The sequence below is a fragment of the Protomyctophum parallelum genome (assembly GCF_964188405.1).
Source record: "Protomyctophum parallelum genome assembly, chromosome: 9".
NCBI classification, from domain to species: Eukaryota; Metazoa; Chordata; class Actinopteri; order Myctophiformes; family Myctophidae; genus Protomyctophum; species Protomyctophum parallelum.
Window position 1 is genome coordinate 16,493,733 of NC_139706.1, and position 23,610 is coordinate 16,517,342.

General features: G+C 41.4%; 1 protein-coding gene across 1 annotated transcript in view; it reads right to left on the bottom strand.

Annotated features, from left to right (window-relative positions):
* Window positions 1–15,534, bottom strand: part of LOC310864457 (alpha-2-macroglobulin-P) — a gene marked incomplete at its 5' end in the record, with an annotated part of 35,609 nt that extends 20,075 nt beyond the window's left edge. Inside the window, 18 exons of the mRNA XM_083773144.1 lie at window positions 883–1,111; window positions 1,423–1,570; window positions 2,993–3,080; window positions 4,285–4,401; window positions 4,609–4,758; window positions 5,406–5,551; window positions 6,087–6,150; window positions 7,192–7,425; window positions 8,768–8,932; window positions 9,730–9,839; window positions 10,392–10,506; window positions 10,822–10,948; window positions 11,237–11,321; window positions 11,434–11,605; window positions 12,576–12,628; window positions 12,935–13,091; window positions 14,156–14,348; window positions 15,470–15,534. Coding sequence (XP_083629270.1) covers window positions 883–1,111; window positions 1,423–1,570; window positions 2,993–3,080; window positions 4,285–4,401; window positions 4,609–4,758; window positions 5,406–5,551; window positions 6,087–6,150; window positions 7,192–7,425; window positions 8,768–8,932; window positions 9,730–9,839; window positions 10,392–10,506; window positions 10,822–10,948; window positions 11,237–11,321; window positions 11,434–11,605; window positions 12,576–12,628; window positions 12,935–13,091; window positions 14,156–14,348; window positions 15,470–15,534 — 2,418 coding nt within the window. The remainder of the gene's footprint in view (window positions 1–882; window positions 1,112–1,422; window positions 1,571–2,992; window positions 3,081–4,284; window positions 4,402–4,608; window positions 4,759–5,405; window positions 5,552–6,086; window positions 6,151–7,191; window positions 7,426–8,767; window positions 8,933–9,729; window positions 9,840–10,391; window positions 10,507–10,821; window positions 10,949–11,236; window positions 11,322–11,433; window positions 11,606–12,575; window positions 12,629–12,934; window positions 13,092–14,155; window positions 14,349–15,469) is intronic.
* Window positions 15,535–23,610: the final 8,076 nt, after the last annotated feature.

Genomic DNA, 23,610 nt, shown 5'->3' on the forward strand with positions numbered 1-23,610 from the left:
GCTATTTATTTGTTTTATTATTAGCGTTTATCCCGTTGGTTGGCACCTCACAAGGACTGTGCACCTTTTGAAAACGCAAATCGGTAACATAATATATAAATAATATATAATACAAGGAGTCCTTTCCACACTTTACTAACAAGTTTCTTCAAGGTATATTCAGTGATTTCACTTAATTCAAATATCACTTCATTTTTTGTTTTGTTGTGATAATCCTCCCTACTATAGAGTGTGCTGACCATATAAGGAGTTCTTCCCTATCCCCAGTTAAGTGGGGTAAAAAAAAAAACGTAGGTTTAGTTTTTGGCTAGGTGGCCCAGCCTTCATCCAATCAGGATAGAGAGGGGCCTTCCGCCAACCATGATCGAGTGGGGGAGGGCCTTGGTGTGGGTGCTGTTGGCCTGTTGTGTGTCCCCCCACTGTAGTGCGTGCATGTGTACATCTTGTTACCGGGTGAACCGATGGGGTTTTCCAAATCACCCAAATCACTGAATGCTCCTTTAACGGTATGGTAGTACAGTCAACAAAGCTATGCTAAAAGGATAACACAAAAAGCCTTGTTTCCATTGTGGTCCATTGTACTCAATTTCATCAACAATACATGCACAGGGGAGGAGCATGGCACTCACACAGCACAGGCTCCTTCTGTGGAGCCCACTGAGGGAGTGCATTTGGCTCTCCGGGGGCAAGTTGGACTGCTAGGCTAGGGTATAAAACTCTAAGTCCAATTGTAATTTGAGGACAGCCATGTTTTTAGTCCAGTTTGATCTGTGTATCTGTGTATCATGTCTGTTTGTATGTCGTTTTTACTTAACAGATGAAGTTCAGAAAGGACAAAGTAAATTAAGTTTTGTACTCTAGAGTCATACTCTAGAAACGTACCATTATGCATTCGGAGAGGTAGTTGAACACCGTAGCTTTGAGTGTGAACGATTCTCCAACGATGACAGAGTAGGGTAGGGTCAGACTGATGAAGAAAGGCTGGAAGGCGATCAGTTCAGTGCTGGGAGCCAGGCCCAGACCTGCAGTGACCGATGTACAGAAGGCCCCAGCAGCCCACTCGGTAATGGTGTCGGGAACCGTCCTCTCCAAAAACAATGATCCACTGTCTCTGTAGCACAAACCAACAATTTATTTTAACTAGATAAATTAAAGTAAAAAAAAAAAAAAAACATCCATAAAAAAAGAAAAAACACAATTGTATAATAGCAGGAGTGCAGAGCAGAGCTGCATTAAAACAAACTAACTCAGGACCATATACAGGGTACAAGGAATAGACATCAAAGAAACACGACAAACAAAAAAATCATTAAAATATGTAAAATAGTACAAAACTTAACCCACAGGCAAAACATACAGGCATTTTAACCAGTGCACTCTTAGTCTGGATGTATAGCGTGAAAGGGAGCTACTGAATATTACCCAACAATCACCAGATCCCAGATCCATGTTTCGGGGAAGTGAGTTCTGACAGTTTCCTTCACCACCTCCTTTTCTTGTCTTGTCGATGGGTTCTCCCCTGCAGTCTCGAATGACATCGCCATAGGTGGTGCCAGCTCATCTGGTCCATCTGTGGACACACATTGAGTTACAGTGTTACAGAGTGCACACGTACCCAACAGTACGTCAGATCTGAGGGAAGTATGTTCTAACAGCCTTCTGATGTGCTGAGGTTACAGATTATGGGCCGTAGACTAGTCACTAGACTAGGCTATGCAATGACGATACAGTCAATAAAACATACATTGAGTAAGTAGCCTACTTTCCCTTTGGACAGCATAGCAACTTGCACATAAATATTGCAGGGGCTTAAATTGTTGGTAATGCAAAAGTGATCTAAAGGTAATCCAACTAGTTACTTTTCTCAGTAGGTAATCCTGTAACGTGTGAAAATACGGTTTAATTGCAGTAATGTTAGTAAAGTTATTAACAATAAAATGACCCCTTTCAGAACCTCAATAAAATAAAGCTTTTTGGGAAAACTACAAAACAACAGAAACATTTCTTTACCAAACACTGGTCACAAGCTCAGTTCGCTGGTACATCTATTTTGGTTTATTTATATATAGAGAAAACAACAAATTTGAAATTTGCGAAACATTGTGAGTTTGTCGGTTTTTATATGGTTAAGGTATGCTGGCTATGATAGTGATGCCAATACAATACATAATATACTATGCACGTAAGCAGTTGTTATGATTATGGGACTGACATTTATCTGCTTGAACCAGTACATTCAAGTGTTGAATCACTCTCCTTTGCATATGAAGCACATACTACCCTTGATACCATGAACAATGAAAATAAGCTAATTAGCTACAGCCTACACCTTTTTTTGGTCATAGCAATGCATCTTTAGGTATATACTGTTTCATTCTGTACATGAACTGAAGACCAAAATAAAACATTGAAAGTGAAGTGAACAATGAACATCAACTACTTTATCAGATAGACTGACCTCCGTGCACAATGATACGAGATGCATGTTCTATTCCTAAACATTATGCTATATAGTGTTGCATGCTTCTGTCGAATGGTGCGAAACGTGGGCACATCATTTTCAGACCTGTCTGAAGCGAGTGGTGCTGTAATGTACTGTACTGCACTAATGTACTGTACTGTACTTTGTAGTACTTGTACTGTACTATACTGTGCCGTACTGTACTTCATAGTACTGTACAGTACTATACTGTACTGTTATTTGTAGTACTGTTCTTCGTAGTACTGTACTGTACTTCATACTACTGTACTGTACTTGCACGGCAACACGTGAGCTTGTAGATCTGAGAAAACTGTACTGTACTGCCATCCAGTGGTATTAGTGAGTTGTTTCCGCTTTTCGTGCTTGGACAGACAGACAGACACAGGGACACGTACAGTATAGGGACACACATAGCTACACAATGGAGTGGCTGCACCACTCAAAAACACAGTAAACTACAGTATTGTGTGTACTGTATGCTCATGGATCTAGTCAGTGTCGGGGACTTACCAGCCGTCATGCCATAGGCGTAATAGCTCATCTCACAGTCGATAGGTTTTTTCACATCACAGTTGGTAACAATCTTAATTCCAATGTTCTGTAAAGAAAAAGGAACAGCAGTCAACAACCTTCAGAGGGCAGGGATCTTTGTAACATTCACAGCTGCAGGACTAGGCCTACATTATAAGGATGCATGTTGTTGAAATATTGAACGATATCCAATAATAATAATAATAATAATTTCCATAGTCATACGTATCAACTATCAAGCTATATATCGCTATACCAGTTTATACCAGTGGAGGTACAGCGGTTAACCAGGATTTACTAGTGCTGTGCTTTTACAATTATTCTCCCTGAAAGTGTGGTCGTCATCATATTGGCGTCTAATATTGGGAATAATTTTGATGCCTTTTTTTAATCAATATCGTCCGATACAGTATAGTATAGAGCAGGGGTTCTCAACCCGTGGGTCGCCAAATTATTTTGGGGGGTCCCCAAATTATAAAAAAAAAAAAAACATTTTGAAAACTAAATGGCTGGGAAATGGAAATTTCCAGATCTATAGCAGATCTACAAGAGCAGATCTTGTAGATCTGCTATTTTTGAAAAATTGAAGAACCACTGACATAGAATTTTTGCTTTTTCAGAAAACTGTCGGTGTGTAGAAGACATTTTTAGAATCTGATCTCAGGTCAGAATGGGTTAAGAGTTTACATAGTACACATAGTACTTGCATAAACTTTCCTTAATGATTAGATCTGGTTTCAGTATTCATTTATGATATATTTTCTCTATTATTAAAGGGAAGGGGGGCAGGGCGGGGGCGTTGAGAAGCCCTGGTATAAAGAGTCGGTGTGTCATAACATCACTTTTAACCAAGTACTGTAACATTTCAAAAGGAGCTTAACATATCTTTTTTACTTTTCACTCAAAATGCAGATATTTGTGTAAAAAAAAAAACCTGGTGCCTCTGGAAGAAACAATGTACAGCAGTGGCAGAGGTTGGAAAACGGTAAAAGCTGAAAACTGAATTTCCTTCAGTTCTTCAGGCCCAAACTAACCTGAAAGATTCCATACACATCACCGCCAGAGGGTGACGGAAAGAAAATCGAACGCTTTCGACGGGAACCATCCAACAGAGACGTCGGGAAGGAGGAGGGGAGAGCGGGAATGGAGGGGGGAGCGGGAATGGAGGGGGGAGCGGGAATGGAGGGGGGAGCGGGAATGGAGGGGGGAGCGGGAATGGAGGGGGGAGGGGGAAATTCCAGTATGTTAGATGTCAGTATGTCAATCTCCGCCTCCGGTATGGGTATGGGTGCAGGTCGCAACAAGGTAGGTTGGCAGAGGTGCGGTTCATTATCATTCACATGATAGTGGTAACCACTCAGCTTTTGCACGGGCAGCATGTCGTACACCTACACGCGCACGCGCACACGCACACACACACACACACACACGCGCACACACGCACACACACATAGAGATAGAGAGACAGCTATAAAACTGACAGATCTATAGTATGGGGTTCAGGCAAACAAACAGTGTGGGATTGTTCAAATTCTTTCATTGAAGCCGCATTGTGTGATATTTGCAATAGATATACTTATCAGACAGATGCATACATATTTGAGGTTAAGTTCATTCTCTGGCTTCAACAGTAAGATACTCTGGTCAATGGCTCGGACGGAGCACAGTGAGTGTGCCTCAGCTTTCAGGTACAGAGTAATATTCTCTCCTGGGAGCGCCTTTTCAGACAGGAAATTCAGAGACACCTGCAAAGGAGAGATCACGGTTGAACATTTGTTAGCTTGTGTTTTGGTAATAAATGGTCTGTATTTATGTAGTAAGTGCCTTCATCCAAAGTGCTTTACCATGTGCGTTACATTCACACATGCATCTACACACTGATGGTGGAGGCAGCCATGCCACCAAGGAGAAGTTACTACCGTAGTTTAGTACCCAGGGTTTTATTTTTGTTCGCAATCGGCTCAAAAGGAAAAGCCTGGGGAAACCCATTGTCAAATTTGGCATAGGAAGCCCAATTTGCATTTCGCTAACCAATAACAAATTTAAAAAATCTATGTTCTCAGATGTGAGATGCGAGACACGGCCAAAGCATTTCCGGGGTCCCCAGCCAAAAAACGTTGAGAACCCCTGCTCTAGACCATAAACAGGCGGGGCCACAGTGGACAAGGTTGTGGTTCAGAGTCTTGGCAGGAGAAGTGATCGAGGGTCGAACCGGGAAAAAACCACCTCTACTGTGGTGTAATCTAAGGTGAAGTCACGTTCCCTCATTCTTGTAGATACAGACAGTAGATATTAAGAACCCAACACAACATCGACCTCCTGAGTTACGCATCTGAAGTGTAGCTGATGGGTTTTTAAGACATTTGCCGTGTCTTACAATGCAAGAGCCTACCTTGTTCTCCAGGCAGAGTTCAATGGGGAAGTCCATACTATCAGCTACAGCCTCGCCAGTGGGCAGGAAGGTGTAAACCGCCACCTGGGCATATGGCGTCAGTTCAGCAGTTTGCGGAATAAGCACAGAAACTGTCCCTTTGTTCTCTGGCAATGAGCAGAAAAACCAGAGAGGAAGGGAAAGGAGAAGGAAAGTTAGCATTTCCTAGTATTGGACCATCAAAGTGCACAGGAGCCTTAGTTACTTGTTCATGTAAAACTGAATTTGCATCTTGTTAAATAAATGTAATGAACTAGAAAGAAATGTAATGAACTAGAAACTAAGAGATTAGCTGATTTAAAAAAAATATATATTATGGATACACTAACAAAACCATTACAACTTTGACTGATTTTTGTGGGTCACTAAAGCGGTGCATTTCGATTGGGCCTTTTGACTCAAAGGCTTTCGACTTTCAGGAAGAAACCCAAAATACACAGGGAAGACATATTTGCATATTATAACCACACCTGGGGGTCTATTAGTAATGTTAGCTCCATAGACGCATACAAAACAGAAAAAGTGGAACAAAATTATGGCACTCCATCTTTAACAGTACAGCAGCCGGTAGTAACATACGATTAGAACTGAAACAACTGTACAAAACATACAGTACAGATCAGGTAAACTGTTTTGTATTACCTGCTGTTCTTGATACTTTCACTGGCAACTTGCCATGCTTTACAATTGCACCTCTGGATGACACCTGGAAAGAGCATATAAACACTTAGTTGGACATTTGCAAACTAACAATTCTATTTTATTATTTATGGAACCAACATGGATGATAAATCCGATTCGACCAGTGTCGACCAGTGTTTACTGGCACACCTGCCATCTGCCAACAGCATGTCAATGACATTGTAGGCCGGTAAATTACAGACATGTACAAAAGAATAGGAGCCAATTCCCTGTTTTTTCTGTTGCGCTTCCATGAAAAGCAGTGCACCCGTTTATATACGTGACACGCTTGTGTGACACGCTGACGCTGTTAGTTCCGAGAAGATTTTCTGTGTCAGGATATCCCTGCATAAGTCGAAATGGGTCGAGCCCTCCAGAAGCAGTGTCGAAAACCCTTTTCGACCAGGTACAGATGATAACATTAGGAGTGGAAAGTAAACATTTTGGAGCAGGGTGAAACAACCGCTTAAATCAGGCTTAAATAGATTATTTAGTCAGCCTGCTGTGGCCAGTCAACCCCCGTCCGCATGCGCTGCACTGCTTCCATAATATTGCATTGGGAAAACGTGGTACTGGCTGACTTCATAAGCTTTGTAAGCGGTTGTTTCACCCCACTCAAAATGTTTTACTTTCCAGTTTCCACTCCTAATTTTATCATCTGTAGCTCTGTATAAATACCACTGCTTTAGGAAGGCTCGACCCATATCGACTTATAGGTTCCTCCTGACGGGGAACCTCTCCTATCGGCTATCGGCGGAGGTTGAGGTTCCAAATGGAGCTGTGTGTGTTTGGGGTGGTTCTGAAAAAGGTTAGTTGAGGTGTGTGGACATTCCTATGTCACTATGAGAACTGTTTAACTCCGATACATTTCCCAGGGTAGATTTAATTATTATCAAGCCATGCCCTACAACCCCACACAGGGCTTTGTTTTTGGAACTTATAGTATTATATCGATCGATTGATTTGATCACAATGTTCTATATTCACGTAGGACAATATCAGTCAACAGAAAAAAGGTTGGTTATTTTCGATGGTTAAAATGGAACAGTCAACTCTGTCCTCTTACCAAGTAGAAGAAGTTCAGGAAAGTCTGTCCCTTTTCCAGCTCACTTCCGGGGATGATGTAGTCAGCGTGAATAGCAACCTCGTTGCAGCAGTGGAAGGGCTCACTGGCATGGATGAGCTTCACAAAGCTCTTGCTCTTGGAGTAGAACTCTGTGAGGGACATGTACGCTGACCTGTTCCTGGGCTTGCGCCAGCCATCGTAAGGAGTGTGCACCTCCTCTTTCGTAGACTGTGCCTGTTGAAACAAACACAAGATGAAAATCTTGTAATCTGTTTCCAAGTTTTTTATATATATATATTATTACTGGTGCACTCCTCTAACACATACTGTAGTAGAAGATAAATACACACCAACATAAGAGAAAGGAGTAGGATTTAAACTTTAAGTCCACATAGAGCAGTGTATAGCAGTGACGAGAAACCAGTGACTCTACACTCTACACACACCTTGGTGGCACTAACAGGTTTTTGTACATATTAGATATTGTGCCTGGTACGGTAGAAAATATTTATTGAAGTGTGTGTTGCTGGATATCGACAGTTCCTTACAGTGTTGACGTGTGGTTAAACAGAGGAGTGCAACCACAAGGGCTAAGAAACTGCGTGTCTGTGTGTCTGGCTGTTCTAGCTTTTATGCACCCGTGTTGCTTCCCAGAGGAGAGTTTGGAACGGCTTATGGCCTCGCACTGTGTTTCACAGATGCTCGTCTGCTGGCCTGGGTTCAAACACCACCCCTACATGGTCTCCCCCTCAGCTTTAAAGTGCTACAATTACAATTCAGGCATTTAATAGATGCCCTAATCAAGAGTGTGAAACCAAAGTAAACTGCATGAGTAAAAAGTACAAAGACAATGTAGTGCCTCAAAGAAACTAAGATCCCATGTAAGCATCAAACCTAACATCTGTCTAAACATTAACATGATATCTAAATATTAACATTCATATTTGTAGTCGAGTAAAAATAAATCGAAATAACAAAGACATATATGTGACAGATTTGACTGAGGGACTGCCAATGGACTTTTTGAATTTTCTCATATTTTTTCATATGAAAGCAGGGAATCATAGCTTCAAATTGACTGTTCAGTTTGACCCACCAGTTTTGGAGATATGGCTTACAGAGCTTATAGTAATGTATTGCAGAAAACAGGCTTGAAAAGTTCACTTCTGTGGACTCAGACACACTCTAGTACTGTATGTGAAGTCTGCCTGTGCTATTAACTCATTTTGGATAAAACATTTATTTTGTTTCTCCTCTGGTGAAAAGCTGGAGTTTGCGCAATGGCAGGATCTCAGTCAAATCTGGTCACAATTATGTTCAAATATGCATACTATACTATACTACTATACATAGTATATCTAAATAAAATTGACTAGAAGGGATGTAACAAGATGGGATCGCTAGACTGCGAGTCTGACGAGGTGGGTTTTTAGACTGTGGCATAAAATGGGTAGTGCTATCGTCTATCTCTAGAGAAATATGATATATCCCCCCCCCCCCTCACCCTAAAAAAAATGGACAACTCTTCATAATAAAATATTAGTGCAAAGAAGGAAGGATTAGTTTGGATTCCAACCTTCAGAGACACTCTGTCTTTCCAGAGGGATGTGTCCAGAGAAAATGAGGCCATTCCTTTGTCGTCTGTTGTCAGTGTTAAATTCTCTGTTGAGCCTCGGCATGTCGCAAACACATACACAGACTCATTCATAGCAGGAGTGGAATCTGGACGGATCACTTTGACCTGAAAGGAGATAAGAAAATAATAGCCATCTTCTGTTGCACACAGAAACATGTATGTATGTAAACAATAACTTCTTTGATCTGCTTAGATTAAATCTGTTTAGTTAAATGTGCTGTATTATTATAATTTTCTTTTTACTGTTTTATTGTTAAAATGTTAAAGCTCCATGTCCAGTAACAGTGGTCTCCCTGTCTCTTCAGTTGTTTAGTAAACAGAAAATATATATATTAGTTGGGACACCAATTTCATCCAATCAGGAGAGAGAATTAATTTCTTGGTTTCACTTATATTTATCCCATATCCTGTGAGTTCTGTCACCTGATTGGATGGAACTGGTTTCCTGACCTATTTTCTGTTTACTAAAGAGATTAAAAGACAGAGAGACTCCATTTAAAGTGGTTGAAGGAGAACTTTTCTTTTCGTAATCTGATTTTATTATAATTATCCAACAACCAGGTGAGGCAAAAAAAAGAAAGAAAGAGAGCGGACCGCCGCTCAGAGCATGTGCACTGGGCTCGTTAACCTTTTTACAGAAGCTCATTTGGGACAAAAGACTGTGCAACGATGTTCATTATAAAAGACAGAGGTGTAGAAAATACATGTATTTTTTTTGAGCCATCGAAAATAAATACGCGATTTAGCTCTGAGACCCAGCATGCACGGTCAGAGCTGCATTGCGCTCTGGATGTTATGTAATTTCACCTGTACCACTATCCCATTGGATATAATAACAGATTAAGGTAATCTGTTATTATGCATGTATATGTAGGTATATGTCCTTAAAATGGCATCATTACCTTTCCCTCAAATTTGATTCCTGGTCTATAAGATGAAGGTACTTCCTCAAAAGTGACGGTTCTGATTTCACTGGTGAACCTGGACGAGCCTGTGCCTTTCAGGACGACCCCTACAGGAAGCGGAGAAAGAGTTGAGTATTATAGTGGTTGAAGAAGCACTTTGATTTTATTTTATTTATTTATTTTAAACGCTAAGCGCAAACCTTCTTGAAAGGGTAAGGTACAGTTGTATAAGGAAAAGGCCTGGCAGAAGCTGAACGCAGCGCATAAATCTGCCAGTCAATGTTAACTTGAACCCCAGCATGCCTATTCTGAGTGGAGCATTCGTCAAAATATTGGCCGAAATACAAGCTCACAAGTCACAAACCAACATGTTGTGAGCTTGTAGATTGACTATTTGTTTTGGCAAAGACATTTTAGAAGCGAAAAGGCGAGCTAAGTAGCAATACCACAATTTGAAAATACTTTTGAATATCCATATGGCGACAAATAAATGTAATGTACTAAAAAGTGCAATATTTAATTATGAGAACTAGCGGAGCAGAAGTATAACGTATCAAGTAATGGCATTACTTAAGTAAAGACAAAGTGCAAACTGTAGAGTAAATGTACTTGTTGCAAGTGTTCCATGAGTATCTTCACTCGCGTCACCCTGAACGTACCCGTTGCATTCTCCAGGAACTCAGCTTCTGCCACAAACTCGTCATCATACGCTCGGTTAAGCGGGGAAAACTCTGTCACGTTCACTGCAAATTTTGCACAGCCTTTGCCGCACGTCTAGAAGATAGAAAGGAAGTTAAAGAACTTAATTATCTTTGCCAGCACACATGTGAAAACGTTCTTATGGAAAATGTTAAGTCTATGTAAGTAATTCATTATACGCTTTTAATTTAACCAATTTAGGTGCTTATTCTAGTTTTAACTTGTATTATTTGATATTTTGGTCAATTCTTCATTTACTGTTTCCATATGCCACATTTACTGACAGAGGACCATTGAAAATAAGCATTTCATTGTATTTAATGTGTTATGCAATATGCACACAGTGTGAGTTGCATCAGAAGTGTATTTTACATGCTCCAGGATACTTACATTCAGCGTATATGTTTTGCAGATGTCAGTTTGTTTGTCTGGCTGGCTATAGTGCCAGAAATAACGGTAAGCCTTGCGGCAAAGCACAGCCGTAACTACACCTTCCACTGGTTTGCCATATGTGTATCTGGAAGAAAACACATATAGTATGAAGTAGCTGTTTTTGTTTTGTTTTTTTAGCCTGAGTGAGCAAGCATTGCTTAAGACAGTGGTTCTCAACCTGTGGCTCGGTCCCCACATGACAGTAGAAAGAAAGAAAGAAAGAAAGAAAGAAAGAAAGAAAGAAAGAAAGAAAGACCATTAAGAAAATTGAACAATGACACTAAGATGTTTCAGTTTTGTTTCTGTTTCAAACTATATTTTGAAAAAATACTTATTTCAGATATTTATGTCCATAGTTTTGGGGGACACTCACTTTCCACAAATCTTCATTTCCACTTCTTTATCCTCAATTGAAATCACACTGGGAAGGTGAACTGTCACCTCAAATTTAGGCAAAACTAAAACACAGAAGAACAACAACAAAATGATCATGAAAGAGTTCCTACACTTTAAAAAGGCAATGTATGTTAATATTACCTTTAACATGACATTATACATAAATTAACTGACCATATTCCTTGATTTCAAAGCTGTAAGAGATCTTTATGTTGTCCTCCTCTGTCTCTGCTGTAATGAGGTAGGTTCCTTGAGCTGCTTCGGAGCTCATGTGGTGGTGGAGGTCTAGGATGCCAATACTTGCTGTCTTGTCCAGCCACTGGGCAATGAGGTTGCCACGGGGGTCCTATGCACAAAGTAAAAAGAGATTTAGAGTTTTGGTTCAACTTATATCAGACATTCCTGCTGGCTAGCAGGTCCAAGACAATGGTCAGGAGATGAAAATAATAATAGAGAGACGAAAGGAAGAGAAGGTGAAAACCAATGCAGATGGAAACACTACTTCCATTCTGAATCCCAGTTGCATCCAAATAAACAGCATCAAAATCAGAAGATGTACAGCTCCTGGTGTTTTACTGGACGGCTACAGAGCTTCATTGGAAGCTGATAATCTTAAATATGCATGATTTCTTACACCGGAGGACTGTAGGCAGATGGAACAAAAGCCTGCACATTTTATCCCAAGAGTTTTCATATGCTCTTGCAGCCAATCACTCCTCTCTGGGATTTGATGGTTTTAACGTTTTAGCGCAACACCTATTGTTAGTTAGAGTTATATTAGAGTATAGTAGTGTCTCTTACCTGAAGCGTCACAATTTTGTACTGTAAAGAAAAGAGAGAAAATTATTAAGTCAATACCACCTGGCTGAAAAACACCATTTATATAAAAGTCTCCCAACCAAATGTTTTAAAACTTTAACTTGTTTGGATTGTGCTTGCCTGGCTCATCAAAATGGCACAGCACTTTATTCATCCATGCTGTCAAGCTATTGGTGGGTTTAATAAAGGATTAAATTCTAACGGTGCTTATTAATCTTCACAAACTCGGAGGCACTGGGCCACTATTGATTCAGATGTTTGGGGTCAAACGTGATGTGTGCCAAATGAACTTAGACAGACTTATTTATTACGGCCACACATAGTTTCACACCCGTGTGCTCCTAAAGTCAACAAACATTCCTCCCTTTTTAACTCCCACTCTCATGACCCACAATAGACCTCCGTCCTTGTCATTTCCATAGTCAAAATGTCACTAATTACAAGTTCATCAGCTGCTGAATATCAAACTGAAAATATTTAGTTGGGGGTGGTCTTACCGTCCTATTTCTGGGAAGGAAATCAGCATCAAGAGAGACAGCCCGGAACCGAACTATAAAGATCATAATCAGGCATTAGATCCACAATCACAAAGGAGGTTGTCTCAGAGCCTAATTCTTCGATGCATCGTGGCATACATTAGTTACAGAACATACAGATTACTTTACTTATTCATTGAATTGAGTTATTTGAATATCTGATCAAAATGAAACATCATACTCGTAAAACAAAGCATTAAAATGATCACATGAAAAGAGAATTTGAAGGTTTACTGTTAAATCGGCCACTTTGGGTCTACTTTTAGCATTGAACTACACACAGTTCGACTCTTAAGTAGTTAACAAGACTGGTAACTTACCAGTCTGTCCAGGTAAATAAATGGGTTTGTCCGACTGGATGAGGTTGATGAAGGCTGGTGGCTGGATGAGGACCTTTGTCATCTTCCACATAATATCGTGTTCTCCTTTGACCAGGACGTGGATAGTAGCCACCTCACTGCTGCTCACAAGAGGCACCTGCAATACCACATCAAATATCAAAATAAGCTGTGTTGTATGTAAGTGTCTCTTATATTGGCACAACACAACAAAACACACTACACAATAAAAATACAAAACATATGCGGTCTAAGAGCAGGATATGTGTATTTCCTGGTGCTGGCGATGGCAGGATATAATATTTAGACCAAAAGAGCCATAAAACGGTCCACAATAAGCCTGGAACACTTATCTCCTCACTTCACTAAGCTGAGAGTGAACAGAGCAAATGTGTTCGAGGGTAAACCTGACACAAACTGAAGGATTGACTGTAGCATCTCTCAAAATAATAATTGTATTTATCATTTGCACTCAAGAGCATCATGAGACACCCCACTTTGAGAAGCACTGCTCCAGTATGGAACATCGGCATGACTCAGTCTTGCGTTATCATCTTTACGCAGCGTGCTTGTTAGTAACCCCTTATAGATTTAATGGTGCACACCAGCGAAATAAATATCTACTCGTAATCTAGCAAAATCAATGCACCTCCTGGTAGAAGCAAGTGTACAGATATTGAGTAACCACAGACCACTGGAGCCACGGGAGACAATAACTGTTCTCCCAAAGCGAACATGTTTGTGGCATTTGTTTTCACTCGCTAATGCAACTACTATTGCATAACAGAGACTGGAACCATTTTAAGATCAGTGAGGGGTGACTAAGGGGAGGGTTCCTTTTAGATTTGGAATGCAGGTACGAGGCTGGCCTCTACAGAAACAGAAAGAAGCCTTTGTTTTGCTGCAGAATTGCCAGATCAGACAGTTGCAGAATGAAGCAAACGTGCAAAAGGAGCTGATTGGACTAAATGGCTCATTAAAGTGGATAGGGAACAAGGACCGACTGTTGCGTAATCAGCAACAGGGTGACAGAAAGCACCAGCGTCATTAACATTGACTCCCACTGTCAGCTCTCCTGGGAAATCAGGTTGCTGCTGAAATTTACGCACACACACACACACACACACACACACACACACATGCACACACACACACACGCATGCACGAGCACGCACACACACACGCACACGCACACTCACTTACCAGAAAGGTTGGACAGATGTAGTAGTCTGTATGACAGTGGACGGGCTCAGCTTCCAGAACGGTGGTGTTGCCTGCAGACTCCGAGACCAGGGTGACGGTGATTGTGAGGGCCTCTGTGGCACCATGGATCTGAGCGCACAGCTTCTCTGACCTGCCCCCTCTCAGCTGGGAGCTCACCGTCACTGCATAAAGACTGCAGGAAAACGTTGTAGAACATACAAATTACTTTACCAAGTAGCCTACAATAACCTTACTATATATATATATATATATATATATATATATAAATGATTTACAAAGAACAGGAGACAGAATGAAACCTGCTCACCTCACATTGAAATGTGAAACCTATGCTATATGGGCAACCTCAAGCCAAGATGATCTATTGTGTGGGGTTTGTGTTCAGCAGCTGGTACCGTATATAGGGCGGCTATAGAGAAAGCCTGTCATTTGCATATTCACATTATTTAGATGCAATTATTGTTTTTGCTTAAGTGACACAAAAAACACAGTCCTGTTGTGAATTAAATAGTAACAAATAAGAGATAGGCCTATTATTATTTTTTTTTTTTTTATTATTATTAAGTTGACAAAGGCTAGTGAGACAGGCCAATATAGTGAGAGATGCCTTGTGAATTGTGATATAGCAAAAAGGGGAGCTGCTGAATCTATGGAAACTGTATGGATTATGGAAACAAACAAATACAAATCGGTGTCCAGACTGTGGTTGATTCTGCATGTCCTTATGCAGCTCACAGAGAAGGACACATTTAATTGAGTCTGGGGTGGTGCTGCATGGGCCTGGGGGTGAATAGTGAGTGAGTTGCTGCATCATGATGATGTAGGAGCCAATTGACCTGCGTCACCTGCCACTCCATGATCCATCAAGTAAGGGTAAGACAATAACTGAAATGTGATACACAAAGCAATAAGAAATGCAACTAAACAAAAAAAATAACTCGGGGACATGAACAGCTAGCGTTTGGTTCCCGTTAAGAAAGATTACATAAAAGTCGAGGCCACTAACGGGTGTCCTGCAGTCTGTCAGACTCGGATGTCTTCTGTTAAAGGTATTCTATAGATATAATATTACACTTGTAGCCCACTGCACATTTTGTAAATATATATATAGCCCTTTACTGCTGCTGCCATCCTGCCGAAATACATTTCGCAGCCTCGCAGGCCACTGCTAATTAACGGTTTAACTCACGCACCCATAAGACACTTGGAAAAGTTTTCCAAGTTTTCTTTTAATATTTTTCTTAACGGCGGCTGGAGCTGCCTAGTAAAAGAAACAAAAAGTTTCACACTTACGTATCATTGAGGTGCTCCGATGTCGCGGCTTGCAAAAACGCTGATGCGATGATCAAAACAATCATTTTGGGGACAGGTGCCACCATTCTGTCTGTCGGCAGTGGAACACACAACCGAAACTAGTTTGCGCACTTCGGGAATCGCACTTTTCGTCTGTCAGCCGGGAGGGTGCACTATGAGTATACAGAAAAGTTGCACAAACCACTCCGTTTATACTCAAACACCCCCCTCCTAGCTCGTCTCTGTGAGAGTCACTCCCCCCAAATTTGTTGGATCTCTGCAGCCTCCTCCCTACCAATCTGATGTTTTTTTTTTTTCTTTTTTACAAAGTAGGCCTAAAAAAGTAACAATAGGCTAGTGCAAATGGGAACGGATCATCAGTGCAAAAATACTATGTTCAAGTAAAGCCAAGGTCCTGACTCCTAGTCCATATTACCATCATCAGAATAAAAATAGTCTAAAATGTATACAGAATGTATTCATTTCAGTATCATGGAGACTACATGTTGGACACGATTTACAGTATCTTTAACCACTTGACTTAAGCCCTAGTTTATACTCCGTCCTTATACATTTGTTCACAATGAGAAGTATAAGTAGTAAAGTACCAGTAAAGGCTCATACATAGTCTGGATTTTCGGTGATGAGGTGACCACCGAATGACGTCACGAGCCGCGGTGAAGAGCAAACCACCGCCACCGCTCCAGCCCTTCTCTCTGTTTTTACTCACCACCGCTCAACGTTATTTCAGCTCCGGTGGTCAGCTCACCACCGGAGCGGTGGCCACCTCGACCTCACCACCGAAAATCCAGACTATGAATAGGCCTTTAGACGCCTTGAGGGTGAGAAGCGAGGTTGCGTGCACGCATCCTCCTGGGTGACCGCAGACTGCTGGGCGAGCACTGGCCAGTGCTTTGGCATGGAGGATCAACATATGGAATGAATTCTGTACTGGCCATATATGGAGCATGTCTTGAGTGTACAGGGTTTGATGAGGTCAGATCAACATATGGAATGTCAGAACAGGAAGGACGGGTGGGAAAGGATCAACATATGGGATGTCAGAACAGGTCAGCTCCATATATGGAGATCTAAGGCGCGATTCATACTCCTATTTTAGAGCCGAATAAAAGTCAGTTCGGCTCTGTAGAGCCTACAATGTGACGTCATTTGAGGTTCAGGGGGCAGGTACCGTCCGAAAGTCTGCTCTTCGGTGCTACTGAAAATTTCTGACGAGCCGAAATCATTTCGGCACTACAGCGGTAAAATAGGAGTATGAATCGGCCCCCTCGGGTTTGAGGTCAGATGTAGAGTTGCTGGCCGGCTCCATTATGCTGTATGCTGATCTAGGTGATGATCCGGTCTTCTCCATGTATGGTTATCCAGGGTTAGATTAGGTCAGTGTCGTGATCTTCATATATGGAGATGGCCATATATGGTGGCATATGACGTGTCACGAGGAATGGTGTCACGAGGCGTGACCATATATGGAGGCGTGATGTCACGTGGTCGAGGCGTGACCATATATGGAGGTATGATGTCACGAGGCGTGACCATATGGAGGCGTGGGGTGACTATACTGACGGACGGGAGGTGCAGGTTTTTCATAGTAAATGAGACCTACAGTCGCAATAAGAAGTAGAAGTAAAAGTAGAAGAAGTCATTTTTGGGTGAACTAATGAAAGGAGAATTTACGTCATATGTGTCTGAACAAATCGGCTTTTTGTGGAAACATGCACAAACATATATGCCATTGACAATGAATGGAGAATTTACGTCATATGTGGACGAGCAAATCAGCTTTTCTAAACACAGTGCAACTGTTTTAATTCAGCTCAGGCCAAGATGTGTGATTTTTAAGTAGGCTACACTGTAGGCTACTTAGTCTACTGTAGCACTACAGTACTTGAATAAATGTAAGTTGCTTTCCACCACTGCTCCCTACACAGTCAATTCCTGAGTGTTGATTTAACTCATAGGGCTCCATCTTACCCTTATCCATTATCCCTAAACTTATTTGCCATTTTTTACTATTTTAAAACATTTACAAATAGTTCAACTAGCCAATCTACATCGACACGTTGTTAGCTTGTAGATTGGCTATTTGTACAATTTTCAAATGTTTTAAAATAGTAAAAAATGGCAAGTATGTTTAGGGATAAGGGGTAAGGGGTGGCGCAAGATATAGGGCATAGTGTGCAAATGGAACCATATGTTTCCATTTATATACAAGGAGCGATTTTCTTCACAGTGTATATGCAGTAAGTGTATACCCCCCCAACCAACCCCTGTCCTCCCACCCCCCAAGCTCCCATTATCAGAGTCCATGAGGAGAGAGGGAGTCAGATCAATAATAACATGCTGTAGTACAGGGCGCCCCATTAACACAACTGGACTCATAATCCACTGGAGTTACTGTAGAGGCCTATATTACGTCTGGGACGAGTGCCGACTACAATAATTATGTTTGTTTTCAATAAAACATAAGGTCAGATGGTCTTATCTGTATAGAGACGTCGAGATTTGCTACTTTATGTATGTGGGAGAATGTCCCACACAATATCAAAAAGGCCTCTCCCTGACGGATGAAGCTATCACTCCATGGTGTTCATTCTTCAGTGGAAGTGATAAGAACGTCTCCATGCAAGACAACAATATCATACAAATGAATATGCAGTAGGCTAAAGGCTACTGGTCTATCAACAGTGAACACAGGGACATGCAGAGAGTAGTTAGAGAGGCAGGGGCTAAAATCTCGTAAGAACATGTTTGAACAAAAATAGCAGATCTACAAGCTCACAACGCATCGCGCTGCGACGCGTTGAGAGCTTGTAGATCAGCTATCTTCGCGGCGCAACCCACCACTCTTTATCTACACTGGAGATGTGGTGTACGACATGGATTTCTAAAAAAAAATGTGCAACGCAAATATGCTGTGTTCAAGTTCAGGAGACTTTGGGAAAAAAGCAATTCTCCTGAATGCTGCCTTCCGGTATGGCATGGAAAGGAGTTGCATTTGCAATTCTTTCACCAGAGTAAATGCTGCATTCATGGTCTGGAGAGGGCAGTTGTTTTACAGACGGGTAAAAGGGCAGGGGCTGAAGCCCCCTTTGATATATTATGTGTGCACGTCCCTGAGTGAACATATGAAGGAATATACAGGTACACTGTACAGTCTCTCTGTAAATTGTAATGATGAATTCTAGTTTCAATGGGCAAGCATTGGGGACCTGTTTTGGGTCGCATGACCACATATTACACTGCACTTGTTTTGACAATGAGCGTAAACCATGGCATCTGTTCTCAAGGATCTTATTTGAACATACAGTCTGTAGGCCTACTCATCTATTCAGTTCAAAATATTTGTCTCAATGTTTAGTGATTGATAATTCAAATCCACAAGACTGTCTGGTTTTGGGGACTTGCATTCATAGGCAAGACGTTCATGGTCTGATAGAGAGAGACCATATCTCTGTCTCCTAGAGACGGGGGAGAGTCGCAGATTTGATTGATTGATTGATTGATTGACCGATTTCAGAATAGGTACAGTTCAAGGAAGGTACAGGTCAATACAAAAACTGCTAAGAGGATAAAACCAGAAAAAGACTACACTATAGGGTTTACACTAGGGTCCTCCATTTTCAATTCATCAAAACTTAAAGACACAAATATACACATCTATGAAAAAACGAAATCATATACACGGTTAGAAAAAGGGAAAAAGTGTACAGTATAGAAAAATAGACGCCCATAGGCCATAGGCTCTAAGTGCTCTTTGAGTTTGAGCAGTTTTGAAGGAATTCACAGTTCTTAACGGCTGTCGGTAAGGCGTTCAACATTTTAGTGGCATAGCAGCGAAATTAATTTAACCCCTTGTTTGAATATTTTGGTGGTGTAGGCCTATAGCTAAATTTGTAGACCAGCGGGCCCCAAACCTTTTTGGCCCTGTTACCTCCCGACCTAGCTGACGCATCCCCCAATGCTAAGTCTTGTTGAATTTGGCCGAAAATGATACATTTTTTAATATGATTATGCCAAATAATTACAGAATGTAACTGCACTGAGAGACATGCAGCTGCTGTATACTCCCAGAGTTAATAATCTCCAGCAACAGTGTTTTACCGCATTTTGCCGTTTGTGCTAGATGGACACCATAAAACCGCCATTACCCTTTTAATAATAATAGCTCAGATTTATATAGTACCCAAATCGCTTTACATAAAACAGTAGGAACAACTTTAATTCAAGAAACAAAAATAAGTAAAATGTCAGTGCTAGGTTAAAAACATGAAAGGCGAAGCAAGGGATGGAGGGACATCTTAACCAGACCTCAGCTGGGGAAGGCTATCTTGAAGAGGTGGGTTTTGAGTGAGGTTTTGAAGGAGAGGAGGGAGGGGGCAACTCTGAGATGATTGGGGAGTTCATTCCAGAGGTTGGGGGCAGAGACATAGAAGGCCCTGTCCGCCCAGGTGCGGTACTTGGCCTTGCGGACCCTCAGAAGGTTGGCTTCACTGGACCTGAGGGGGGGCGGGAGGGGGCGTAGGCGTTTGTGCACCACAAGGGGTGCACGCACCACAGTTTGGTTTGTTGTAGACCAAGCCCATTGCAAGTTGCTGTACTCTGTCGTCAACCCTAAGCCATTCCAACCTATCAAAATGAGCCTGACCAGTTTGTTTTGCGATGTCTGGAGCCTTGTTTTAGGGCCTAAAAAATCAGCCCATAATAGGCAAACTGTTGACAAAGACATTTGGTTTGGAGGGAACAAAGAAGCTGAACAAGTACAGAGCCCTGTGGGACCCTGTACTCACTAATAGGCTTACAATGTTTTTAAGCATATAACGTATGTCACACCACCATTTCACATATCAATGCTAGTGACAAACAACAACTGATATCCCTAAGGTTACTGCTGCTGTAGATTTAACTATCAAGCAGGGACAGTGTCAGGGACACAGTGTAATTTAACTACCGGTATCTAATTTAAGGACTACCATGACACCCTAACCTCTACCAAGAGATTAGGGTGTCTGTGTTACCGATTTGACTAGTAAACAAGGTGTAGTCAGCCACACTGTAAAAGTATCAAAGATGCACTTTGTCACAGTCTGTGTGTGTGTGTGTGTGTGTGTGTGTGTGTGTGTGTGTGTGTGTGTGTGTGTGCGTGTGTGTGTGTGTGTGTGTGTGTGTGTGTGTGTGTGTGTGTGTGTGTGCGTGTGTGCGTGTGTGCGCGAGCGCTTCAGTCTCACCAAAAGCCCGGAGAAATTGTAGTAATAACTTAGAGTTTTCATCGGTCATAATTACCCTCGTGCATGACGGTGCATCATATTAAATGTTTGCCTCAGTGTATTTAGAGGATAATTTTTCTCAAGGTCAAGAGAAACGTTTCAGTGTTTAAGAGTGGTGTTGTATATGGATAAAATGATGTTAATAAGAAGTCTACATTTAATTATTATTATCAACCTAATGTGTGTGTGTGTGTGTGTGTGTGTGTGTGTGTGTGTGTGTGTGTGTGTGTGTGCTTGCGTGCGTGCATGCGTGCGTGCGTCAGTCTATTTGTTTGCTTCAGCCTAATTTGTGCTTAGTGTATTTAAAGGATAATTCTTCTCAAGGTCAAGAGAAACGTTTCAGTGTTTAAGAGTGGTGTGGATAAAATGGTGTTAAAAATAAGTCTTAATTTAAATATCCATGCTGTTACTTAACAAATCATATACCATTGCAATAAATCATGAACAACCTCAATTTGTTGTTTGAGGTGACGTTTAATAAGCCACATTTGAAAACCCTGGTTTCACAGAGAGCAAGAGACACACAGGCAACACAAGCACACCGCACTAATATGGACCACATAGAAGGTATAGTAAAGTAAATGTGTTCACAGCTGAAAATATATAATTAACATGCATTCATATATTGCGACTACAGTACGTGAAATCTGCATTGACAATCATTCAATCTATGAAGTCAGACTCATTACTGAACTATTTTTAGGACACTAGTATAATGCTGGATTGTGTGTATACCTGTTTTGTGTTTACTGTATTTGTGAGAAAATGTGTCCTTTAATAATTGTGTGAGTGTGAGTGAGCGTGCGGGCGGGCGTGCACCATTCCTGCGTGTGTGTATACCTGTTTTGTATTTATTGTATTTGTGAGAAAATGTGTCCTTTAATAACTATGTGTGCGTGCGTGCGGGCGTGCGTGCGTGCGTGCGGGCGGGCGTGCGTGCACCATTCCTGGGATGTAACACGTAGCGAAGCTACCACCCTGTATTGTCCTGCCCTATGGGCCTCATGGCTCAGCAAGTCTACTATGAAAGTTCATATCCCAACACTGAACTATTAACAACAGAAGTATTTAGGAGTAAAATAATGCAACTCATTAAATTAGTTTGCGTGGTCACTGGTAGGAGATAATTGGCAGAAAAGTTGGAGCAGTTTCTCTGTTGACTGAACAGACAATAGAGAAGAAACTGCCTTTGCCAGACTGTCTTGTGTTCATGCCAAGCTCTCAAGGCTCAAGCTTTGTCGAGCTTTGTTTTTGTGACCTGATACTGACTTGTGCTCTGTTTCCGACAAAGACTTTGCCAAGGCCTTGCCTGGACCTCTGCCTTTCTGTCTGATTCGTTGCTGTTTTCTTTTTCCTTTTTTATCTCATCTTGCCCTCTGTTTTTGCTTCCGCCTGATCCTTGTTTGCTTACCCTTCTCTCCACAGAGACTTTTGTCTCGTCTGATTGTGAGCCCTCACCACAGTGTCTGACAGACCGATCACAACACATTGCATGGCTACATAGTTCATTATACACCACTGTGTCAATGAAATATACTTTAAATGTTGAATGGATATATACATTTCACGTGTTCTGTGCCAGAGTCCTGGCATATACAATATCCTTTTCTCACACACAACACACACACACACACACACACACACACACACACACACACACACACACACACACACACACACACACACACACACACACACACACACACACACACACACACACACACACACGCCTCAAAGGTCTAATATCTCCGCCAGTCCATAGGGATATCCCTTTGGTCTAGTGGTAAAAATATTGGATTTTCACGCGGGGGACCTGAGTTAGTCTGGACCTGAGTTAGACCAGACTATTGTTATTGTAAATGAGCGATACTTTGCCGCGCTACTCCTCCTACAGTTTTTGCCGCACACACTTGAGCCATATGTCAAAACGACCGGCTTCATAATTAATAATTCCGAATTTAGATAGTAGTCCGGCAGCCGACAGGCTTCTTTTGTTTAAAGTGGGACATTTGGTATATAGTATTTTTTATTGGCCTAAAATATTGTCTATACTGAATCCACTTGCTGATCCACTTGTAGTATCCACTTGTAGTATTAGTATCTTTTTTGTAGGGGTTTCTTGTGACCCTACCATTAACATCCTATGGCTGGCAAAAATGTCAAATTTTCCTTGGAGTGGATTCATGAATGTATGTACTGTATATAGACAATATTTTAGGCGGGACACTGCGCAATTTATTTTTACTTTTGGTACTTTAGGTATATTTTTTGCACTTTTAGTCAATTACATTTTGAATGTAACTAGACTCCTACTTTATCGATACTTTTACTTTTTCCATCACTGGACAGAAGACAATTATGCACACCTGCGCTCTGTCTGATCTAGTCACTCCAGTTCTGTGGTCGCTCAGGCGGAGGTTATGTGGAGAACACCAGATTGATCCATTTTAAAAACAGATTATTCATCTTAATAATCTAATTGGTTTAAGAAGCATAAAGGAAGGGAATATGCCATTAGTGTCTCAATGAACAAATAGCCGTACTATTTGGGTCCCTCCTACGTCTCACCAGGTCCACTCCTGCTCTCATCAGGCCCAGGACCTGTGCGTACGTTGCACCAGAGTCCCAGCACCAGACACTTCATTCAGGAGTGGTGGATTCCTAAGCCGCAATGTAACATGTAAGCGATTGCAGCAACCACATTTAGCAAATTTTCTAAATAGCGACTTTTCACTTTCGAGATGGAGCTAAGAATGCTGTTGTCTAATTTGCTCCCTTTCTTGTGCAGGGGGTTACTTTGGCCAGTTTGAAATCTTGGGGGACATGTCCCTGTTTGATGGAGAGGTTTATTATGTG